At 38.8% G+C, this 24080-nt stretch overlaps 2 protein-coding genes across 3 annotated transcripts in view; one reads left to right on the forward strand and one right to left on the reverse strand.

Moving 5' to 3' along the window:
* Window positions 1-24080, forward strand: part of fbx42 (F-box only protein 42) — a 67166-nt gene that overhangs the window by 1075 nt on the left and 42011 nt on the right. The gene's annotated exons all lie outside the window — the stretch shown is intronic.
* Window positions 6390-11143, reverse strand: LOC106583471 (SUZ RNA-binding domain-containing). 2 transcript variants are annotated; one of them, XR_001323534.3, is made up of 5 exons: window positions 10839-11143; window positions 10111-10160; window positions 9739-10008; window positions 9320-9493; window positions 6390-9153 (listed from the first exon to the last, which is right to left on the reverse strand). XR_001323534.3 is itself a non-coding variant. In XM_014167681.3 (4 exons), the coding sequence occupies exons 1-4, from the start codon at window positions 10887-10889 to the stop codon at window positions 9382-9384; spliced, it is 483 nt and encodes a 160-aa protein (XP_014023156.1). In that variant the 5' UTR covers window positions 10890-11143; the 3' UTR covers window positions 6390-9381. The 2 variants fall into 2 exon arrangements, 1 of the variants encoding a protein (XP_014023156.1); XM_014167681.3 differs by having other exon boundaries at window positions 6390-9493.

Consider the following 24080-nt stretch of genomic DNA (forward strand, 5'->3'; position numbering starts at 1 on the left):
AGGAAGAGCAGCTTGAAGGGCTGAAGTCTGATATCAAAGAGTTCATATTCACTCTACCCTGTGTAAAAAGTGACTATGATCAGGACCCACCTCAGCCCTTATATCTTCCCCAAACCCAGACTATGGAGAACAGAGAGAGGGACTCTCTTCCCACCAAAACAACTGAAGACATCAAAACAGAACTTGATGGAGAGGGCTATGGAGTATATGAACCAAACAATGAATTAAATCCCTTTTCTCCAGTAAATTCAGATTGTTCTGCAGCTCAGATTGGGAACAGTGAAAGTGACAATGGTGTGGACAGTGGAGGACTAATGTCAGGGTTACAGCCACTCAAATCAAAGACAACATGGACAATGAAAGTACAAAGCTCTATTAAGACCAGGGAAGCCAGTGAGTTGAAAGTTCCATTGAGGGCGGCTCACTCAGGGGAGAGACCACACAGGTGTCCTGTCTGCAGGAAATGCTTTCTGAAAAGTAGCATTTTAAAAACTCATCAGAGAATTCACACTGGGGAGAAACCATATTGTTGCAATGTATGTGGCAAGAGTTTCAGAGAGAAGAGAACCCTAACCAGTCACAGGCTGACTCACTCAGGGGAGAAACCATATCAATGCAAAGAATGTGGCAAATGCTTCAGTCAAAAGAAAATCCTGACCATACATATGAGGACGCACACTGGAGAGAAACCGTATCAGTGCAAAGAATGTGGTAAATACTTCACTCACAGTGGATCCCAAGCAGCACATTTGAGGATTCATACAGGAGAGAGACCATATAAGTGCCCTAAGTGTGTAAAATGCTTTAGAACAGCAAGTCATCTAAAACGGCACCAGCGAAGTCACAGAGAAGAACAACCACATTGTTGACTTTTTTTGTAGTAAACGTTTCACTTGTAAGATTGACATAGGGCTAGATTCTGGCAGAGCCACGTTTGCCGACTTCCGCATAGCAGTTGTTTTGGCGGTGTCGAGTTGGAACTGCGTTAAGAGCTGTGAAATCCACAAGTGGCTCCTTGTGTTGCCTTTTTGCAGACACTGCCATTGGATGCAACGAAACCACACCCTACTTTATATCCGACAATTCCCATACAGCCACGTTACAAATTTAAACACTTGAATGTGTGATGTTCTATTGTCTACACTTCAATTATACTGATAGACTATAAATCCCCTAATCCCAAATGAACATGAACACATGCATTAGCCTGTCGTTATTTCTAACATCAATAGAGCCTACACTTTATCGCCGTTTTTCAACTTCTAACACGCTGTTGATAATAAGGAAGGGAGATGTTGGTGACACACAACAGTAGCCGCTCACCGATTTGTCAGCTCATATTGCAGTTACACCTCCCAACACCGCCAAAACGCAGGTTAACGCTCGAAGCCTCGATCTAATTGAATCGAGGCCATAGCATACCGGTATGTGGGTTAAAAATGACAGATTGGGACACTGATAAGTGCCTAAATTGCAAAGCATTGGCTGTACAGTAACATGCTATACAGGACGTCAGAGCTCAAGCGTGGTTCATACACATTCTGACAGATGACATTTCAGGAATTTTCCATGACTTTTAACCAAATTTCCATGACCAATAATTGGTGGCATCTCTATATAAACATAAAAAATTTGGTATTGACACTAACCAATGAGTGTCAGATAATACAAAGCTTATTTATAACTAATGACACAGACAATATAGTTTGATTTAAAATAAGAAACATTTATGAATACATTTTGTATAGCAATACCTTAACAGATACAACAGAGAAAAATAAGTTAAAAAATAATACATAACAAGTACATTATTTTTGTGTGTGAAAGTCCAGGAGTTAAACACTCTCTCTCTAACACACACACACACAAACCTGAACACAACCCTGAACAAGTTGTTTGTAAACTTAACTTGCTATTCACATTTCTGACTGTCCATGAGTTAATCTCTCTCTCGTTCTTCTCTCTGGTTTGTTCTCCTTTTCTCACCATCTCCACATACTGTTTTACGCGCGGCCAGAGCAGCGGTCCGACACATTTCCATTTTCTATCCGTCGGTACATGCAGAAGTACATGCTAGTGCTACAGTCTGTGGCTCTTACAAAGTCTTCTTATGTGCAGGGCAATTGTGAAAAAGCCAGTAAAGACTTGTGTTCTATATCCCAGTCAGCGGCTTTGCATCCATTCCGGAATGCGTAATGCAGGATGTGCAATCCACAGGACTTAATGTTGATCAGCGATTTGTTGACATCTCAACATATACTTCTGGAGTATGTTGAACACAGTGGCGGTCTGTGCCATTTAAATTGAGGGAGGACGATTATTTGTTTTAATGAGCATGGCCTTATTTCTATTACAGCATATTGGATTACTCTCATTCATATTCCATTCACCCAGCTCAATGTAACATCGAATTTTCCCTATACCCATCTTGAGGTTGCTACAACCTAGCCAATGAATGAAAGTTTACAACGTAGGTGCACAGGTCAAGAGAAATTTGAGTAATCAAGGTGACAGACATTGACACATCCAATACTGCTTTGTGCATACTTGCCTGCATCTAGCTGATCTAGGATGTAATCATTAGTCCAACAGTTGCAAACGAGAGTTTCTATTGGACAAATTCAGGTATGTTTATCCCCATTTCGTTCTATTTAAAAAATGTTTTTTTAACAGAATCGGTGGAATGAATACACCCCTGATCACACCTTTTCTTTTATATATAATGTAAGTGCCTTAATGTGTTGGGACCCCAGGAAGAGTAGCTGCTGCCTTGGCAACAGCTAATGGGGATCCCGAATAAATACAAATACACACAAGCACAGTTCACTTTCATAGCAGCCACATACGAACAGCATGATCCCTTTGATTGTTGTATAATTTCTTCTCGCATCTATGCGCTCTTCTCCTCTCACCTTTTCCCTTCACTTGTGGACTTCAGTGCACAACACATCAGCTGTCTGTAACCAGGAAGAAAAAAAATCTAAACCGCTACACACAGCCTACATCGTTGTCACCATATTAGCTAATGTCATAGTCAACATAGCTACTAAAACCAACGTGTTAGTAAACCCGCTACAATCATGCACCGTGTACAGTCAGCAAGCAGTTTAGCAGTTACACCGGCTGGCCCCAGTGGCAATAAATTAATAAAACAAAAAATGAACCTTGACATGGAAGAGTTTCAGTGTTGGATAGCCATATCATAAAACTCATGAAACTTAGTGCCAACGTTTTTGATAACTATGCTTGATGTACAGTTACAAGGCTGTATCACAACCGGCCGTGATTGGGAGTCCCATATTGCGTTTCACAATTGGCCCAGCATCGTCCGGGTTTGGCCGGTGTAGGCCGTCATTGTAAATATGAATTTGTTCTTAACTGACTTGCCTAGTTAAATAAAACATTTGTGGGGAACACTCATCTGAATGCACGTGTGACTATTCTATGCGCACCAAAATGATGATCTGCTTCTCTGAATTGCCTTGTGAACGCCTAACACTGTAAGATCTTATTTTGTTACTTAGCTGGCCATGTCGGCAATAGAACACGCTTTCAAATAATGCCCACCTGACCAGATTGAGATTTATAATGGACTGTTTTTGGAATGCGCAAACAACAGTATGTGTGTGATGGCGGGGATGCAGGGCTGTGTTCCAAACAAAACAACTACTAGTCTGCTTGCTCTAGTTCGTCAACAACACAGCTAGGAAAGCTCAAAATAGCACCTTATAGTTGAACACTTCTTTCTCATAGAAGTGCATTGAAATTACATAGTCTGTTGCTAAATCAAACTGCACACTTTGCATTTGTATGTATTATGGATCCCAATTAGTTCCTGCCAAGGTAGCAGTTACTCTTCCTGGGGTCCAGCAAAATGAAGGCATTTATAAAAAAAAAACTTCAACATTACAATACATTCACAACACATGAAGTGTGTGCCCTCAGGCCCCTACTCTACTACCACATATCTACAACACAAAATCCATGTGTATGTATAGTGCGTGTTATTGTGTGTTTGTATGCATGTGTCTGTGCCTGTGTTTGTTGCTTCACAGTCCCTGCTGTTCCATAAGGTGTATTTGTATCTGTTTTTTAAATCAAATTTTACTGCTTGCATGAGTTACTTGATGTGGAATAGAATTCCATGTAGTCATAGCTCTATGTAGTACTGTGCACCTTTCATAGTCTGTTCTGGACTTGGGGACTGAAAAAACCTCTGGTGGCATGTCTTGTGGGGTATGCATGGGTGTCCGAGCTGTGTGCCAGTAGTTTAGACAGACAGCTTGGTGCATTCAACATGTCCATACCTCTCACAAATACAAGTAGTGATGAAGTCGATCTCTCCTCCACTTTGAGCCAGGAGAGATTGACATGCATATTATTGTTAGTGCTCTGTGTACATCCAAGGGCCAGCCGTGCTGCTCATTGTAGCACCTGACCACACAACTGAATAGTAGTCTAGGTGCGACAAAACTAGGGCCTGTAGAACCTGCCTTGTTGATAGTATTAAGAAGGCATAGCAGTGCTTTATTATGGACAGACTTCTCTCCTTCTTAGCTACTGTTATATCAATATGTTTTGACCATGACCGTTTACAATCCAGGGTTACTCCAAGCAGTTCAGCCACCTCAACTTGCCTCAATTTCCACAATATTCATTACAAGACTTAGTGAATGATTTGTCCCAAATACAATGCTTTTAGTTTTTGAAATATTTAGGACTAACTTATTCCTTGCCACCCATTCTGAAATGAACTGCAGCTCTTTAAGTGTTGCAGTCATTTCAGTCGCTGTAGTAGCTGACGTGTATATAGTGTTGAGTCATCCGCATACATAGACACACTGGCCTTACTCAAAGCCAGTGGCATGTCATTAGTAAATATGGAAAAAAGTAAGGGGCCTAGACAGCTGCCCTGGGGAATTCCTGATTCTACCTGGATTATGTTGGAGAGGCTTCCATTAAAGAACTGTGATCTGTTAGACAAGTAACTCTTTATCTACAATATTTTTTATTTAACTAGGCAAGTCAGTTAAGAACAAAATCTTATTTACAATGACTGCCTAGGAACGGTGGGTTAACTGCCTTGTTCAGGGGCAGAACGACAGATTTTTACCTTGTCAGCTCGGGGATTCGATCTAGCAACCTTTCGGTTACTGGCCCAACACTCCAACCACTAGGCTACCTGCCGCGCCAATATAGCAGGGGGTGTAAAGCCATAACATAGTCTATTGCTGTTAAAACTATGATCAATATTAAAAGCAGCCCCCACAATCTTATCAATTTCTTTCAGCCAAACAGTAATTTGTGTAAGTGCTGTGCTTGTTGAATGTCCTTCCCTATAAGCGTGCTGAAAGTCTGTCAATTTGTTTACTGTAAAATACAATTGTATCACCAAAAACAGTAAATGAGGCTTTACTATTCTTAGGTAACAATGACTTTTGCTTCCCTCCAGCCCTGAAGGCACACACTTTCTAGTAGGCTTAAATTGAAGATATGGCAAATAGTGGCAATGTCGTCCAGTAATTTTCCATCTAAGATGTCAGACTCTGGTGGTTTGTCATTGTTGATAAGACATTTTTTTCACCTCTTCCACACTCTAAGGAATTCAAAATGCTTGTCTTTCATAATTTGATTAGATATACTTGGATGTGTACTGTCAATGTTTGTTGCTGGCATGTCATGCTTAAATTTGCTAATCTTGCCAATCAAAAAAGAATGAAAGTAGTTGGCAATATCAGTGGGTTTTGTGATGAATGAGCCATCAAAGAATGACGGAGCTGAGTTTGGAAAGGTGTTACCTGGAGACACCATTTAGACCTCTCACTCAAACTCGTCATTTTTTTGGTCATATGTTGCACCGACCCCAAATTGCCATGAATATTCTTATGTTACTGAATGTATCCAGAGTATTTTCAGATTTCGTTATCAACAAATGCAGTGAAAAGTACAGTAAATGTAAAATTCACATAAAATCAAGTGTAATGCTTGGATTCAGTCATCAGATTTACTGTTTTGTCCTCAACTTTAGTCTAATTATTTTCCCATAATCTCCAAGCTGTTCCCTTTAAATTGCTACCATCGTTATGCATATGCTCTTCATGTTTATTCTGTAAGAAACATTACTATTTAGACCAATTCGTGCAAATGTCAAGGGTTAACTGAGCATAAGAGGATGAACAAAGGAAGAACCATGACAGTGCTGCTTGAGACAATCTTACTCACTTTTAGGAGGACCTTTCCATAGTAAAACACTGTTTCATAATAGCCTTTCTGAGCCTGGCACAGAAGTGGATATGAGTTTAACTTAGTTACATCTCAAATGTTTATTTTTGCCTAAATAAAAATGTACATCCTTGCATCTTAAAGGGGCTAAAGGTTTTCAGAATAAGTTCTCTAGTTACTGCAGTTTATTCAAAGAAAATAGAACACAGAAGCCACATATCCAGGACATACATTAGGCTAGACAAAACAGTTACTGTAAATGACATCCAAGGAGACATACATTAGACTAGACAAAACAGGACAGTTACTGTAAATTACATCCAAGGAGACATACATTAGGATGACAGACACATTTATAGATCATGCTCAGGTTTGTAATAATACACAAGACACGTCAATGGTGCTTACTGCATTAAAGGCTATTTTCTCAGCAGAAAGATCTCTTCAATACCTCCACAACATGAAGGAAAACAATCTCAGATTTCTGTCACGAAACTAATTTGAAAGCTACAACAGACCAATAAAATTAGGGAACATTTAATCGTACATGGAGTTGTTACTGCCAAGGTTTAAATTTGAATAATTTCAAGCATTAGCCTAACTGAAAGTAAACAATTGTTTTGTACCTGAATAGAACTTCAAAAGCACAGCTCATTGGGCACTTAACATTGACAACCATGGTCGCATTAAGCATTTCTGAAATGCAATGACATGTCAGTTGTGCAGAATGTCATTCACATATGATTAAAGAATTCTGTAATAAATGTATTTGAAATGCTTCCTGTAGACATTAAGTTATGGGCCGTTTAGGGTTACATTTTCAGCTATACATGGCATCTGTAAAACTAATGACTAAGTCCATGCACATATCCCATATTACAAATTAGATAAATAAAATGCTGTACACCAAACATATTTGCAGTTGGGTTTCGCTTGTCAAGTTTTTATTTAAGGGCATGAAAAAAATTGTTACAGGCCAATTTGTTTGTCTTTTTCATGTTTCCACATGACAGAAGATCCTAATCTCTTCATTGTCACCCATAACCGATGGTTACTGGAGCTGCGCTGGCTCAAATGCAGGGGTGAGGTCAATTCAGTTTACAATTCATGTGGACTTAAATAATTACATTGAAATTCACTTTCTGAATAAAACCCAACACTGATCAGGAGGATTTTGATCCTCCATGGCTAGTCTCCTCCCTTCCTTTTCCAGGCTTATCTCTGATCTGGCAGGTGTGGAAACTGCACTCAGGGGGTTATACAATACACCTGCGTTTCTCCACCATATTGCTTTCAACTGTCTAGCCCGCTCTGATCAATAATCCTAATAAATGATCAGGTTAAAATTACTTTAAGTGGCCCAGATGTAACATACTTTAGGTATACTTCAAATAAAAACCAAATCATACCCAAAAGAGGTTACCGTATGTGACCTTTACAAAGTAGGCTATACAACAAGTCCAGTCAGTCACCATCTCTGGGATTACAGTTGAGCAGGCCCACGATTTAGCTTGTCCAGCATTAAAACCTCCCTGAGAGAGGGGCCAACAAAACCACCTTCCTGGGGTTCTTAGGCTGGCCAAATGACAGACAGAGGCAAAGGGGAGGACATAAAATTAGGTTTAAAAATTAAACAAATCACAGCATCCAAGAGCATTAACCTGAGGTGCCTTGGTAACTGTGGGGTCCAATATGAAACCAAAGAATTTAAGGCATTTTGAGTTTACACATTTAGTATGGTTTAAAAACAGCCAAGATGTAGTTTGTCATTTCATTAACAAAACTAGACAGATTGAAAGCTATGACGTGTCCCACCTCCGCTGAGGAAAATTGGGTTTCTGTTCAACTTTGGCACTCTACTTAATAACATTGCCTTCTAACCAAGCAAATTGGAACATCCTTATCAATCTCTCTCACTCCATTGTAGTCTTTATTCCAACTTGTCTTTACCATCCTCTCTCCAAGTAAGGCAACCCTGGAGAGGGACAGAAAGACGGGGCAGAATAGAGATGCTGCTTAAAACACTCCTCCAGCCAATGGCTTCCTATTCAAACTGAATCAAAAAAAAGAAGCTTTGGCCTACTTATGCTCCTTGTAATCTGTGGCCCCTCTTTCTTGCTCATCTCTCTGCCCAAGAAGCAACAAGGCCACAGTTTGGATATTTTTCAGGATTACTTTTTGGCTGTCTATAAAGTACAGTATTTTATCCTAATCTCAACATATACTTACAGTATATTTTAATGGCTACTACTTTCAATGACCATGTGTATAAGATCCTATAAAAACACTCAGCTTTACTAAATTGTATATCATATAATTTGTTTATTCTACTGTATATCATTACCACTTTGAAGACAGATTAATAAACAAAAGCATCTAGATGCAAGAAAGACATTAACCTAATAATTCCAAATGCACCCTTCAGTTCCTGCCTAGTTTTCAAAAACAGGAAAATAAAACCATTAAAGTTGTTAAATTGAATTAAAAAGATAAAAACAGACATTAACATATACAGCCCAGGCAGATGGGCAGTTTAGCTAGAGAAGCCGGGTTTTCATATTGATTTCAGAATTATTGCTTGAATATGCCAACACGTCCTTGTGGCACCTTGTCAGTCCCCTGCTCTATCCATGGCCCTCCTCCACTCATGTCTGGCGATAGGTTCATTCCCAACTTTCCCCTGGCTACTTTGAAGTCCCACAGACTCAGTCTGTCATTCACCTGGAGGGCAAGGCGGGCATGCCGCGGACCCTGGAAGAACCTGGTCCTCAGCAGAAGAGGGGCACTGGAGAGGGGCATTGGGAAGCTCAGGGTGCACCATGGGAGATATCACAGTGTATGGAGTCCTGAGGCAATGCCCTGGTCATAGTGTGGGACAGACCAGAGATCTGACCCAACCCTCAGCAATCTCCCTGCAACCCTCCGCGCAGGCTAGAAACAGGGCAGAGGGCAAAAGGCAAAAGGCGTGCCAACAGTCAGCAGAAAGGGGTGGTAGGGATACTTCAACTCATTCTGTGAGCCAATAATTTGTCTCTGCTGACCATCTATCATCACCACAACTTTTACATTTCATCCCACCACTCTGCTCTTCACGCACCATGCTACCTCCCCTTTATCCTCTGCACACCATGCCCCCAAGAAGAGACGATGGATCCCCCTCTATCTGTAGCGACGGAAGCCTGAGGTACCGTCTGGGCCTGTGGGTTGGCGGATCACGTGATTGTTCAGACTAACCAGTTCTGGCGGTGGTTGGGCACTCACTCGCACTGGTCTAATGGGGAGAGAATACATTTACATTTTAGTCATTTAGCAGACGCTTTTATCCAGAGCGACTTACAGTAGTGAATGCATACATTTCATACATTTTTTCCCCCCGTGGGAATCGAACCCACAACTCTGGCGTTGCAAACACCATGCTCTACCAACTGAGCCACACGGGACCTATACTATAAGTGATTGAGAAACAGCTAGGTAATATGTTTACATAACCCATACCATTGAGTGTAGGTGTCTCACCTTTCTGGCCTGGGTTTTTCCTGAGGCGTTTCTTCAGAGCTAGCACTACCCAGAATCCTCCTGCGGGCCTCGGCATACTCTGCCTCCCGCTGGGCCAGTGACTTCGGCTGCTGGGTGGGGCGATTGGATGAACCAGAGGACCCTAAGGAACCATTACTTGAGGGGCGCTTCAGAATTCGGATTTGAGGTGGGGGGGCTGCAGGTAGAGATTCATCCTGGATAACCATGGCAGTTCGAATAGGGGAGCTACCTGAGCTGATGCTTGCTTTCCTGAGGGAAGGGGCAGAGTTTGTATTAATCAACAAATCAAAAGTTGTGTTGTATAGCCATAACGTTATATGGATGTTTTCAGTAGGATTTTATTTCACTCACTTTGCTTTCTGGCTTATCTTCAACTTTGCCTCAAGTCTTCTCTCAATTTCCTGAGAAACAGGCAAATAAACAGAAATACATTTTAAGTCTTCATTCAATTATTCAGTGAAAGAATAGAGCAAGAGACTCAGACAACGTTACATTTTTGTGATGAGCTGTGGGTGAATGGGTAGGTGACAGGAGACTTGACGTGCCATGATTTGACTCGGCATGCTAACTAGTTCCGTTGAATTCCAGTACTCAAATGTTTGTGTTGAAATTTGAAAATAGTCGCAAAATTTACTTTGGCTAAGCCAATTAGCGGATTTTAACCTTAGAGAATACAGCTTGTTACTGTAGTTGCTAGCCGATAACCAACTGCCAGGGTACCATGGTAGTACAAGCGACACTTTCCACAACCTGGCTAGCCAATTAGCTAACTTCATAATATTAACTTGCCGCTATCTAACTTCAACGGATGGTTGTGGACTCATTTTCTCCACTCATCGACTACAAAAATAAACCATATGATATAACTAACGTTATGTTCTCCCGGCCAGGCCTTTGCAACACAATACCCCGGCTAAACTTGGGCCTGTAGCTACCGTTGGGGAGCCTGGCTCAGCCATGGCGACAGGCTGCTCACTTCAGTTTCCTCATAAGGCATTGAATGTTCGATAGGCCAACCACACACAGTTCATGCCCCCCCCCCCCCCAAAACAAAAACTTGTATTGAATTTCTTCCTCACCCCGCTGTCTGCAGCTTCCTCCCAACTTTCGCAAACCTCTTCATCTTCCATAATACAGCGTCCAAGTCAGACACGGTAGCCTTAGTGTTTACAGTTCTTCCACAGAGAGAACAATGAGCCAGATATTTTACCGGATGTATAAATGTGAAGCATCCGGTTGGCGTTTCCACTCACTACCAAATATAGTGATGAGAGGAAGCCCAGTGGACTGCATTTTGTAGACTTTACCAATTTCCAAAGTACAAAAAAAAAGCGTTGTTTATGAGTGCAAGGGCTAATTGATGTAATGCACACGCGCACTTCACAGAGTAGGTGTTCTTCTTCGATGACGTTTAACCGCGGTTGGCATCCAATAAAATGTTGCATTACCGCCACCTATTGGACTGGAGTATAACTCCCTTATACTTTGCTAATAAATAAAGGAAATAAATCTATAGAACCTTACCATCTAACCCTACACTCATTAAAAACCCACCACCCTAACTCCACTATTTAAATATATATATTTCCTACCACCACTCAACATATCCTGTAACTCTTCTGACTTCAAGTCTTGCACACTCAAATACTTTTCTGCAGCTGCCACCACAACCTCAATTTTCTGCTACTTACGTTTTTATTTTTTTATTTAACCCCTCCTCTTCGAGGACAAATATCTTATTTATTTATTTATTACAGCTTTTTTGCTACATATACATACATTTTACATACACATTTAACATATACATATACATTTTACATACATGGAACTTTTATATACAACAACAATACATTACCAAACGAACTCTTTAATCCCAACCCTCAGCCACTCTCAGCCCATCCCACCTATCACCATAGACCGCCCTTGTTTGGTTTCCATGTGCCATATATTTTTCAATTGTGCTGTGATGTTTTACAAAATTTTGGAATCTTTCTAATCGTATAGTATCCACAGATTGTGAGCTAAAGATGAAAACCTTTCCTACGAGTATTATTATATTATTTATTGACTGGCTATGGGTTTCCAGATTACCCAACACTGCTATTTGTAAAGTACATTTTTTTGTGCACGTTGTGATTTTTAAACCATTCCTTAACCTGCAACTAGAAACAAGCCACATAGGGGCAATACCAGAATAACTTGAGATTGTTGTATGCCCCATATATATAGCATTCTGTTGGTGGAAATAATTGTATATAATAATTTAAATTGAAAAACTCTAATATTGAGCCATGTGCCATGGAAGTGGTACATCGACATTCTCCTCCCATTTACTTTGCAACCTGTATGGCGCAGCTGTCAACATTTTTGTCCTCAGATGAAACTGGTATATTTTTCTATTTATGCCAGTTCCTTTCAGTCAATTTCTATCTTTAATATATGGCAGGCAAACAAGTTCCCTACCTTCTCCCTTTTCTACTTGCCTCCTCCGTTTTTGTGGTAGTGCTACAATCACTTGGTTGTAAATTTGGATTGAGCAGATATTCCCATTATTTTCGATAACTGCATATGTGACATAACTCCTCCATTTCTATTCATAATATCATTAATAAATATAATACACATTTTAATTTTTTTTCCCATAAAGAATGTTTTTTTTATTAATCAATATATTTGAGTTTAACCATAACATTTGTTGTAATATTTGTTATAACTTTTCTGGTGGATAAAACTGAAATTGTAACCAGCTTTGTATGGCTTGTTTAAGAAAGGGCGATACTTTAAACAAAATGTAATTTTCAATTAGTCGGAAATGAGAAGTTGTAATCTATATGAAGGTGAAAAAGCTATTTTTTAACAAAGGATGATCTTTTCTTAATAATCTATTGGAGAACCATTTGGGGTTTAAGTATAATTTATGTATGAGTGAAGCTTTTAGTGAAAGGTTTGAAGATTTAATATTTAATCATTTTAGCCCCCAAACGTATACTCATTATATAAATAGTCACGTTTAATTTTGCCTGGCTTAGCATTCCAAATAAATTGAAACATTTTTTGCTCATATGATTTTAAAAACGAATCATCTGGAGTAGGCAATGCCATTAGTAAGTAAGTAAACTGTGATAGGACCAAAGAGTTAATCAATGTAATTTTTCCATAAATAGACAAGTATTTACCTCTCCATGGCTGCAAAATCATATCTATTTTTGCTAACTTTCTATTGAAATTAATTGTGGTAAGTGAATTTATATTTTTTGAGATGTGAATACCAAGTATGTCTACTTCACCATCCACACATTGTATTGGTAAACTACAAGGTAATGTAAACAATATATATTTTTAACAATCCAATACGTAATATGGTACACTTGTCATAGTTAAATTTTAATCCAGAGAGGCTACAAAAGTGATCAAGATCTTCAGTGAGACTGTGCAGTGATCGAGATTGCGGATTTAAGAAGAAACTAGTCATCAGCATACATTGACACTTTTGTTTTTAGCCCCTGGATTTCTAGCCCCTTGATGTTCTTGTTGGATCTAATTTTAATAGCTCGCATTTCAATGGCCATAATAAATAGATATAGAGACAACGGATAGCCTTGTTTTACTCCTCTTAAAAGCTCAATACTTTCTGAGAAGTAACCATTGTTTACCATTTTACCTCTAGGGTTGCTGTACATAACTTTTTTATTTATTTATTTTATTTCACCTTTATTTAACCAGGTAGGCAAGTTGAGAACAAGTTCTCATTTACAATTGCAACCTGGCCAAGATAAAGCAAGCAGTTTGACACATACAACAACACAGAGTTACACATGGAGTAAAACAAACATACAGTCAATAATACAGTAGACAATAAATCTATATACAAAGTGAGCAAATGAGGTGAGATAAGGGAGGTAAAGGCAAAAAAGGCCATGGTGGCGAAGTAAGTACAATATAGCAAGTAAAACACTGGAATCGATCGGTTGAGGAGCATGCATTTAGTTTTACTTGTATTTAAGAGCAGTTGGAGGCCACGGAAGGAGAGTTGTATGGCATTGAAGGTCGTCTGAAGGGTAGTTAACACATTGTCCAAAGAAGGGCCAGAAGTACTACAGAACTTTAACCCATTGTATAAGAGATTCACCAAATAAAAATATTCCAAGCATTTATATATAAACTAATCGTACTTTATCAAATGCCTTTTCAAAATCTGCTATGAAGACCAGACCTGGTATCTTCAATGTTTCATAATGTTCAATTGTTTCAAGTAATTGTCGTATATGTAAAAAACCTGTCTGATCAGGGTGAACAATATCTGGTGTTACCTTTTTTATTCTATATGCTATGCATTCTGCCAGGATTTTTGCATCACATCTTGTTGAGTACCTGAAAGTCTACCATTTGTATAAGAGTAATTAAAACATGCTAATAATGGATCTTTGAGTACATCAAAAAACGGTCTGATATACCTCTACTGGTATACGTCAAGCCCTGGTGTTTTTCCAGACTGAAAAGATTTTATTGCCTCAAAAAGTTCCTCTTCTGTAAATTGGCCTTCACACCTGTATTTCTGTAAATGTGTTAATTTTACATTATTATTATTATTATTAGGAAAGAAATCCTTACAGGTAACATCATTCAGTGGAAATGGAGGAGACTGAAAAGAAAACATAGCTTAAAATATTTTTGCTTCCTCTTTCAAACTATAATTTGGTGAATCATGGATAACTCCATCATTTGTAACGAGTTTCTATAAATTATTTTTGGTAGAATTTATGTGTTGAAGATTCAAGCAAAATGTTGTGCATTTTTCCCCATTTTCCATCCAATTCGCTTTTTTTGTAATACATTACACTTGATCGTTCTTGAATAAGTACCTCCATTTCTTTTGTTTTTCCTCTAACCTATTTTGTGCCTCTATAGTACAGTCCCATTACCGTTTACCTGCGCTGTTACTTCCTCTATTTCCTTTATTAGTCTAATCTCTTTTGACCTAAACTGCTTTTGTTTTAATGATGAGTATTGTATTGAATGGCCTCTAAAAGTGCATTTGAAAGTGACCCATACAGTAAGGGGATCTACTGTACCTATGTTGTACAAAAAAAGTAAATTATGAATTATTTTGTCTTAGTTAAGCACAAATTGTCATCCAGTAGATTTTGATACAATATCCCCGTCCACTTGGAAATTCTAGAAGAGTTATATGGAAGCCAATTAGATGGTGGCTGAATCGCATTCGCTCTCCTATTAATACTTTTTTTGCAAGAACGAGACTAAGAAGTAATCAAGACGGCTATCTTGATTAAGCCTCCTCCATGTATATCTCACTAGGTCAGGGTTTTTCAGCCCCCATATATCCACTAGTTCTAATGTATCCATGATCTTTGTAATCTCCTTAAGTGCTTGAGGGTGATAGCTTGTAGAATGATTTCCTTTACGATCCATTGAGGTACTTAAAACCGTATTATAATTTCCCACCATAATAATACATGATTTCGTTGCTTGTGAGCTCAAAAGATTATTATACATATTTTAGAAAAAGTGTGGATTATTATTATTTGGCCCATATAGATTAATTAGCCAGATCTGTTTTTGGTCCAATAGAATATTTAAAATAATCCATCTTCCTTGCGGATCTGTTTGCACAATCGGATCAAAATGTGTATTAATTAATGTAATCACCCCTTTTGAGTTTCTTTGACCATGACAAAAATATATTTCTCCCTCCCAGTCCTTTTTCCACCCAACCTCATCTATATTTGTAGAATGAGTTTCCTGTAAACAGTATATATTTGATTCTTTCTCTTTTAGCCATGTAAAAATGGATCTTATTTGTTTATCATCTGCTAAGCCATTACAATTATAACTTGCTATACTTATTTCCCCACTTACCATAATGATACCCAAGTTTCAATTATACTTACCACAACCAATGTTTGTAAACTTACCATTCAAAAGCACCATGATGATTAAGTGTCCATATAGCAGTACCAGAATAATTTGCACTGTTAAGCATACTGTAGCTGCAACTTTGTAAACCTCCAATTGTCCTAATATTCCAGCCACTAAAACCTCCCCCCATATCTAGGTCTGTTGTCACTAAGACCATCTCCCTGACTCATGGCGTTGGCCAGAGGGAAATATGGGCAGTCCCATGATAATATAATTATCTATGAGGATGCCTAAGATAACTAACCAAATAACATGGAAAACAGTCAGGGAATTTTTTTAATAATAATTGATAATATTAATATAAATAATAACAGCACAATCTTATACATGCATGCTAATATTTGAAACTCCTAACAAGTCTATAAGCACGTCAGCCCAGGCTGCTCAGTTCATTGGATCCAGTTGTTCGTAATTTTTTTTTTTTTAAACTGAGAAAACGACCTAAATATATCACAAGACCAGTCCTTTTTGTTATGTCCATTACATGCAATCATATTTCATGTAGTCCTCATTATATCCTGTTATATTTCGACAAAAAAAGGAAGAAGGAAAAAGGAACATAGATTCTAACGGCCGCTAATGACTGCAAGGAAAAATTCGTCTTAGGTATCACATTATATCCTGTTGTATCGTGCCATGGCTGTGCCAGAGCCGACCACAAGCCAACCCCGGGCACTCCCTTATGGGAAGGCATACTCAAGTTCAATCTCACAATCGATTCCGACACAGCCACGTCACGACAGCCAAGAACACATGCAGTACTGACAATCCAGAGCGAGTAAACATTATGTTTTTTTATTCCAGGGTCGTTGCTCTATCACCTTGGCTGTTTTATACCTAGGCCTATATCATTAGGATCAAGAATATAAAAGGTAGCATAAATAGCTTATATAGAAATATATAATATACCTTTCCCTCGCTTTGAGAAGTGCTTCCATAAGCCAATTATTGTATTAGTTTTACCGTTAACTTTAATCACTTTATCCCAGTGTTAACCAGCCCACACACTCTAGAGACAACAACCCTGTTGACAATACCTCATCCATCCATTCACCCGTGTGTTTCGGAAGAATAATCATCCTTTACATTTTTTATATTCAGATTTATTTTTTAAAAGTAAAAGGGCAATACCAATTATTTTAGGATCGTATAGTCCTATTCCAATAGAGAACCTAGGCAGGTTTTTAATTGTGTAAACCTTTATCCAGCCCTATAATACATCTATTCATATTTATTACGTTTTGTCTTAAAAGCTAATCATTCCGATTCACATCGGCGAACAAGGGCCGCACTATATAAAACCTTTTGTCATAATATACCCGACCTCTACAATTAGGGCATATCATATTAAACAAAAACAAAAACTACCTTGGTATTTCTAATGCACAATCTTCAAATTAAATACATAAAAAATCATAAAGTAAAAAAAAAAAGGTCAGCGTTACCCATCCTCGCTTTCCCCTACATCAAAACCTGATATTACGTCCATATAGTCCAATATTCCATATTGCCTAAATAGAAAAAGGATAAGTTCATCATCATGTATTGCCTGTAACGCCCTGGCCATAGAGAGGGGTTTTTTGTTCTTTATTTTGGTTAGGCCAGGGTGTTACATTGGGTGGGCGTTCTATGTTCCTTTTTCTATGTTTTGGTATTTCTTTGTTTTGGGCCGTGTGTGTGTGGCTCCCAATCAGGCACAGCTGAATCTCGTTGCTGCTGATTGGGAGTCACACATAAGGAGCATGTTTTTCCTTTGGGTTTTGTGGGTAATTGTTTCTGTTTAGAGTATTTTCCTAACAGGACTGTTTGCGGTCGTTTTTGTTCATTTTGTAGTGTTCTCTTGCTTTTTTGAATTAAAATTCTAATGATGAACACATCCTCTGCTGCACCTTGGTTCCCTCTTACAGACAGCCGTTACATTGCCATACATTCAACCTTATTTTAAGTCCACGGTTCCGTAATGCATGACTAAAAACAAAAAAAAGTAGTTAACGCAACAAAGTTTTTGTAAAAAAACAATGAATCCATATTTGTACTGTGTAATGCGGTGCAAATATGTATCGGGGACTACTTCAACAGAGGGTAGCTATCACTCACAGCCACGTTGTAATCTTCGAGTCCTTGAACATGTGATTATTTACATATAATTTATCGACCACTAGACGAACATTCTGCTTCTCTGCTCGGATCCTTTTGAAAGTGGGGTACAGGGAACGTCATCTCTCCACAATTTCATGAGGAAATTGTTCCTTAATTAATAGAGAATGGGGGTGTTCTTCAATCCCTACCCTGTTGTAACAAGGCAATTTTCATTTTGTAGTGGGTTAGCATAGCTACGATCGGACGGGGCCTCCCCTCTGCTCTGCCACCAAAACGATGAGCTCTTTGAAAATCAATTGTTTCCACCCGTTCGTCCTCATTTTGAGATTGCGTTTCATGAACACCTTGACTATTTCCTCCGTTGAATGATAGTTTTCGTTTTCATCCTCCTTTATTCCCATTATAACAATATTAATTCTCATACTTCTGCACTTTAGATCAACTTATTCGGCTTTCATTGTTTTATCATACCGTAGCCTCTCTGTAGTGTCTTTTAGGGAGTCCAGGGTAATTTTCAATATCATATTTTACTCTCGTATTTCTTCCATCATTTTATTACTGTAATCCAATCCAAAGGTCTTCTCATGTTCGCTTCGATGTATCCGTTTCTTTTTCGAGCATATCAAAATGCTGATCAATAAATAGTTCCAGATTCTCTATATTATACAGAATGTTTGTTTCGTAGTTATCAGCTAATCCTCAATTTGTGTGATTAATTAATGGGACAAGCTGTGCCTACCACGCTGCAACGTCATCACCTCTACCATTTCCCCTAAAGTTGATAACTATTGCTATTAAACGCTAAAAATCCAATCTTACTGAAACATATATCACTTGTTGGCCTATCCCTCTGTACTGGTACAGCTCTACTACTCACACCACTCCTCTCACCCCTCCTCCCACCTTGACCCATCTTCCTCTACTTTCTTCACTGCCTCAGCAGAGGCCAACTTCTGTACTACTTCAACACTGGAAACCTCAACTGGACATTTCTGATGATCCCCAGGCCCATGGGCACCCCTACAATTAATACTGCTTCTATCCCCAATGCTACACATTCCTTTGTCTCATGACCTTCTGCACACTTCTCACACCTAGGGACCTCCCTCCTACACACTGCTGCCACATGCCCATAAGCTTGACACGTAAAAATGTAATGTATTCGGCACAAAAGCTTGTACGGGATAACTAACATCACTGTTGGGCAAAGACTCAATATCAAAACTCAAAAGAACTTGCAACGACTCTTCTGTTTCACCACTCATGCCACCCTGTCTGCGTTGCACTAAACAACGAGCATCACAAACACCGAGAACCTTCCCCTTCAGTTGGTCAACTTTCACATTTACCACTACCCCAGTAATCACTCCTTTCAATGGTGCCCTTTTCTTGAGAGCAAAACAATTCACATCTCTTGTCCCCATTTGATTAACGCTGAAACACCTGCTCCCTCTGACCAGCAGAAACACAAACAATTATCACAAGACCACTCAAGGTTGCCAGGTCTTGCTAAAATTTCCAGAACAATTACCACTCTAAAACAGCAAAAAGGCCTGAAAACTAGCCAAATTCCTTTTCATAGCAAGAGAGGAATTGCAATATTTATACAATAAACTATTTTTCCACAACATTATCGAGCCAGTTAAGAAGGAATATAGTTGTAACTTGTAAGGTTCGAAGCAAAGTTAGTTTTTCCTCAAAATAATAATTATTGCGAGCTATGACATGATGTAATAAAGAAATGTAAATATGTCGCAAGAGAAAAGATAATTTCCCTTATCCATCAATTTATTTCGATTTAACTTGTTTGACAGGTATGATCAAGCAATAAGGCACATGGGGGTATGATATTTGTCCAATATACCAAGGCTAAGCTCGGAGTACCTGGGTACAGCCGTTAGCCATGGTATATTGGCCAAATACCATTGCTATTATAAACTGGTTACCAACGTAATTAGAAGAGTAAAAGTTTTTTTTTTTTTTGTCATACTGGTGGTATATGGTCTGATATAACACAGCTTTTAGCCAATCAGCTTTCAGGGCTTAACCAGGTTTATCATTGTAAATAAATTCTCTTTGCACATGTACATAAATATAGATACAGTGAGGGAAAAAAGTATTTGATCCCCTGCTGATTTTGTACGTTTGCCCACTGACAAAGAAATGACCAGTCTATAATTTTAATGGTAGGTTTATTTGAACAGTGAGAGACAGAATAACAACAAAAAAATCCAGAAAAAAACGCATGTCAAAAATGTTATAAATTGATTTGCATTTTAATGAGGGAAATAAGTATTTGACCCCCTCTCAATCAGAAACATTTCTGGCTCCCAGGTGTCTTTTATACAGGTAACGAGCTGAGATTAGGAGCACACTCTAAAAGGGAGTGCTCCTAATCTCAGTTTGTTACCTGTAAAAAAGACACCTGTCCACAGAAGCAATCAATCAGATTCCAAACTCTCCACCATGGTCAAGACCAAAGAGCTCTCCAAGGATGTCAGGGACAAGATTGTAGACCTACACAAGGCTGGAATGGGCTACAAGACCATCGCCAAGCAGCTTGGTGAGTAGGTGACAACAGTTGGTGCGATTATTCGCAAATGGAAGAAACACAAAAGAACTGTCAATCTCCCTCGGCCTGGGGCTCCATGCAAGAGCTCATCTCGTGGAGTTGCAATGATCATGAGAACGGTGAGGAATCAGCCCAGAACTACACGGGAGGATCTTGTCAATGATCTCAAGGCAGCTGGGACCATAGTCACCAAGAAAACAATTGGTAACACACAACGCCGTGGAGGACTGAAATCCTGCAGCGCCCGCAAGGTCCCCCTGCTCAAGAAAGCACATATACATGCCCGTCTGAAGTTTGCCAATGAACATCTGAATGATTCAGAGGACAACTGGGTGAAAGTGTTGTGGTCAGATGAGACCAAAATGGAGCTTTTTGGCATCAACTCAACTCGCCGTGTTTGGAGGAGGAGGAATGCTGCCTATGACCCCAAGAACACCATCCCCACTGTCAAACATGGAGGTGGAAACATTATGCTTTGGGGGTGTTTTTCTGCTAAGGGGACAGGACAACTTCACCGCATCAAAGGGACGATGGATGGGGCCATGTACCATCAAATCTTGGGTGAGAACCTCCTTCCCTCAGCCAGGGCATTGAAAATGGGTCGTGGATGGGTATTCCAGCATGACAATGACCCAAAACACACGGCCAAGGCAACAAAGGAGTGGCTCAAGAAGAAGAACATTAAGGTCCTGGAGTGGCCTAGCCAGTCTCCAGACCTTAATCCCATAGAAAATCTGTGGAGGGAGCTGAAGGTTCGAGTTGCCAAACGTTAGCCTCGAAACCTTAATGACTTGGAGAAGATCTGCAAAGAGGAGTGGGACAAAAACCCTCCTGAGATGTGTGCAAACCTGGTGGCCAACTACAAGAAATGTCTGACCTCTGTGATTACCAACAAGGGTTTTGCCACCAAGTACTAAGTCATGTTTTGCAGAGGGGTCAAATACTTATTTCCCTCATTAAAATGCTAATCATTTTATAAAAGTTTTGACATGCGTTTTTCTGGATTTTTTTGTTATTTTGTTTTGTTATGTTTTTGTTATTCTGTCTCTCACTGTTCAAATAAACCTACCGTTAAAATTATAGACTGATCATTTCTTTGTCAGTGAGCAAACATACAAAATCAGCAGGGGATCAAATACTTTTTTCCCTCACTGTAAATCCGACAGGAGAGTTTGAGTGATGAAAGGTGGACAGAGGACCTCAAAATCTCTGAGCAAAAAACACTTGGACTAACATAAAAACATCTAATGTTAGGCTATTTTCTAGCAATTGTGCTGTTATTATGTGCCAGATGTTAAGACTACAAACTGTTATAAATGGCCCATTTGCAAGATTGACTTGTCATTTCAATAGGCATAGGCTACAGACTAAAATCTGGCTTTATGACAGTAATTCAACTTTGCCATGGTTTTCTTAGATAAAGGCAGGTAGCCTATAGCCCCTGATAGGCATACATCTCATGTCATGTAATCTACAGTAGCCTAGCCAAGATGTAAGCAAGATGTAAACTGAATGATTTAGCAGCTTGCTTAGTTAAAATTAACAGACTAATTTATTCAACATGAATAGCGAGGCGATTTCGAGGTAAGAAGTGCTTGTGTTTCCTAATAGCCTACTGAGGATGGGGTCGTACTTTCAATCACAGAATTAAATATTAATAATATGTATATGAACTGAATATGCTTGTCAACAACAGACAGTGTTTGTTTGTAAAAATATATATTTTTGCCTGTATTGTAATCTGACTACTGTTACCGTCAATCTAATGCTTTCTAACAACTGATCTGTTATTGCGATAGAGCTTTGATAAATTAAACTTTAATTAACATCTATGGGATTGGTGTCCCCCCGTGGGACGCTTGAACTAATGTAGGCCAATGGGATTAGCATGAGGTTGTAAGTAAAAAAAAATAATCCCAGGACATAGACATATCTGATATGTGCAGAAATCTTAAATTCTTGTTCAACTGCACTGTCCAATTTACAATAGCTATTACAGATTTTAAAAGAAATACCATGCTATTGTTTGAGGGGAGTGCACAATTATGAACTTGAAAATGTATTAATAAACCATTTAGGCACATTTTGGCAGTCTTGATACAACATTTTTAAAAGATATACAATGGTTCATTTGCCCAGTCTAAAACATTGCACATACACTGCTACCATCTAGTGGCCAAAATCTAAATTGCACCTGGGCTGGAATAATAGATTATGGACTTTCTCTTGCATTTCATTGATCATGGTACAATTAAAAATATATATTTTACCAGATCTAATGTGTTATATTCTCCTACATTAATTTCACATTTCCACAAACGTCAAAGTGTTTCCTTTCAAATGGTATTAAGAATATGCATATCCTTGCTTCAGGTCCTGAGCTACAGACAGTTAGATTTGGGTATGTCATTTTCGGCAAAAATTGAAAAAAAGGATCCGATCCTTAAGAGGTTTTAACTAAACATGTCCATTAATAATTCCATAATAACACAAGGCTACAACAACAATAAATTAAAGTTATAGGCTTTTTATTAAATTGGTTTGCCAGGTTCAGTTAGGCTACACAAGTGGCACAAATTGATTTGCAATGACTCCAGTGATATTGTAATTTCAACATATTTATTGTATCAAATGGTAGCCTACAATGGCATTTAAATGAATATGCTACTTGATGTCCAACAGAGGCAAATGTATCATTCTCCAAATTTAATGTCAGTTTCATTGAGGCCTTTTCCACATTAAAATAACCACCCGAAGTAATCCTATAATTTCCATTTCAAATTTCCACTTGTGCAGCCCCCGAGACCCAAGAACTGAGAATGCATAAAACTCTTAGCTTGATACCGTTTCCTTTAAGCAAAGTCAACATTAGAACGAAGTTCAAACCAATTTAGTAATTTTCCAGTGCATTGTCTACATTATTTATTGATGTGCATCAGTTCATGAGTATTAATATGTTTTACAAAAAATTGTTGGAAATAGGTGTCTCCAAAATGACAATCTATACTGAACAAAAACATAAATGCAACATGCAACAACTTTAAAGATTTTACTGAATTACAGTTTGTGTGTTGTGTGACAAAACTACACATTTTAGAGTGACCGTTTATTGTCCCCAGCACAAGGTGAACCTGTGTAATGATCATGCTGTTTAATCAGCTTCTTCACAACATTTGAGAGAAATAATGTTTTTATGAGAAATGTCATGGCAGCTGCGGTGCAATTTACAAATAGCCCAAAAACCCGCAACCAATACATCTTGACCCGCGACATCGTTTACAAAGTAGCCCAATTTGGAATGAAAACCAAGAACATGGCACCACTGAGACCACTTCTTGTTACCTTCATCGATTCCACATCACCGAAATCTGTTTTCACCCATCCTGAAACAATGGATCTGCCAAAAGACAAGGGTCGGAGTAGGTGTTCCCTAACGGAAATATGCAAATAGATAATACAACGTGCCAATAGGAACTCACTATCTCGTGCTTGGTTCTGCACCACCAACTACACCAATTTTTACTTCATTTTTTACTTCATAAAAATAAAAATCAGCATCCCACTCCACTACTTTGACCCTAACTGATCCAACACCAGGCCGTTGGCCTGGGAGGACTGGACTCTTTCGTTAAAGCTTCCTTCCACACTTAAAGCTACAATATGTAACTTTTTGGGCAACCGACCAAAATCACAAAGAAATGTTAGTTATATG

This window comes from Salmo salar, chromosome 22 (genome assembly GCF_965601325.2).
Source record: "Salmo salar chromosome 22, fSalSal1, whole genome shotgun sequence".
Classification (NCBI taxonomy): domain Eukaryota; kingdom Metazoa; phylum Chordata; class Actinopteri; order Salmoniformes; family Salmonidae; genus Salmo; species Salmo salar.

Bases quoted from the DNA above. Each gene is read 5' to 3' on its own strand.
- LOC106583471 (XM_014167681.3), bottom strand. From the start codon at position 10,889: ATGGAAGATGAAGAGGTTTGCGAAAGTTGGGAGGAAGCTGCAGACAGC. The intron at 10,161-10,838 runs GTGAGGAAGAAA...CCTGTTTCTCAG, and splicing joins AGGAAGCTGCAGACAGCGGG to GAAATTGAGAGAAGACTTGA. The intron at 10,009-10,110 runs GTGAGTGAAATA...CCCTTCCCTCAG, and splicing joins AAGATAAGCCAGAAAGCAAA to GAAAGCAAGCATCAGCTCAG.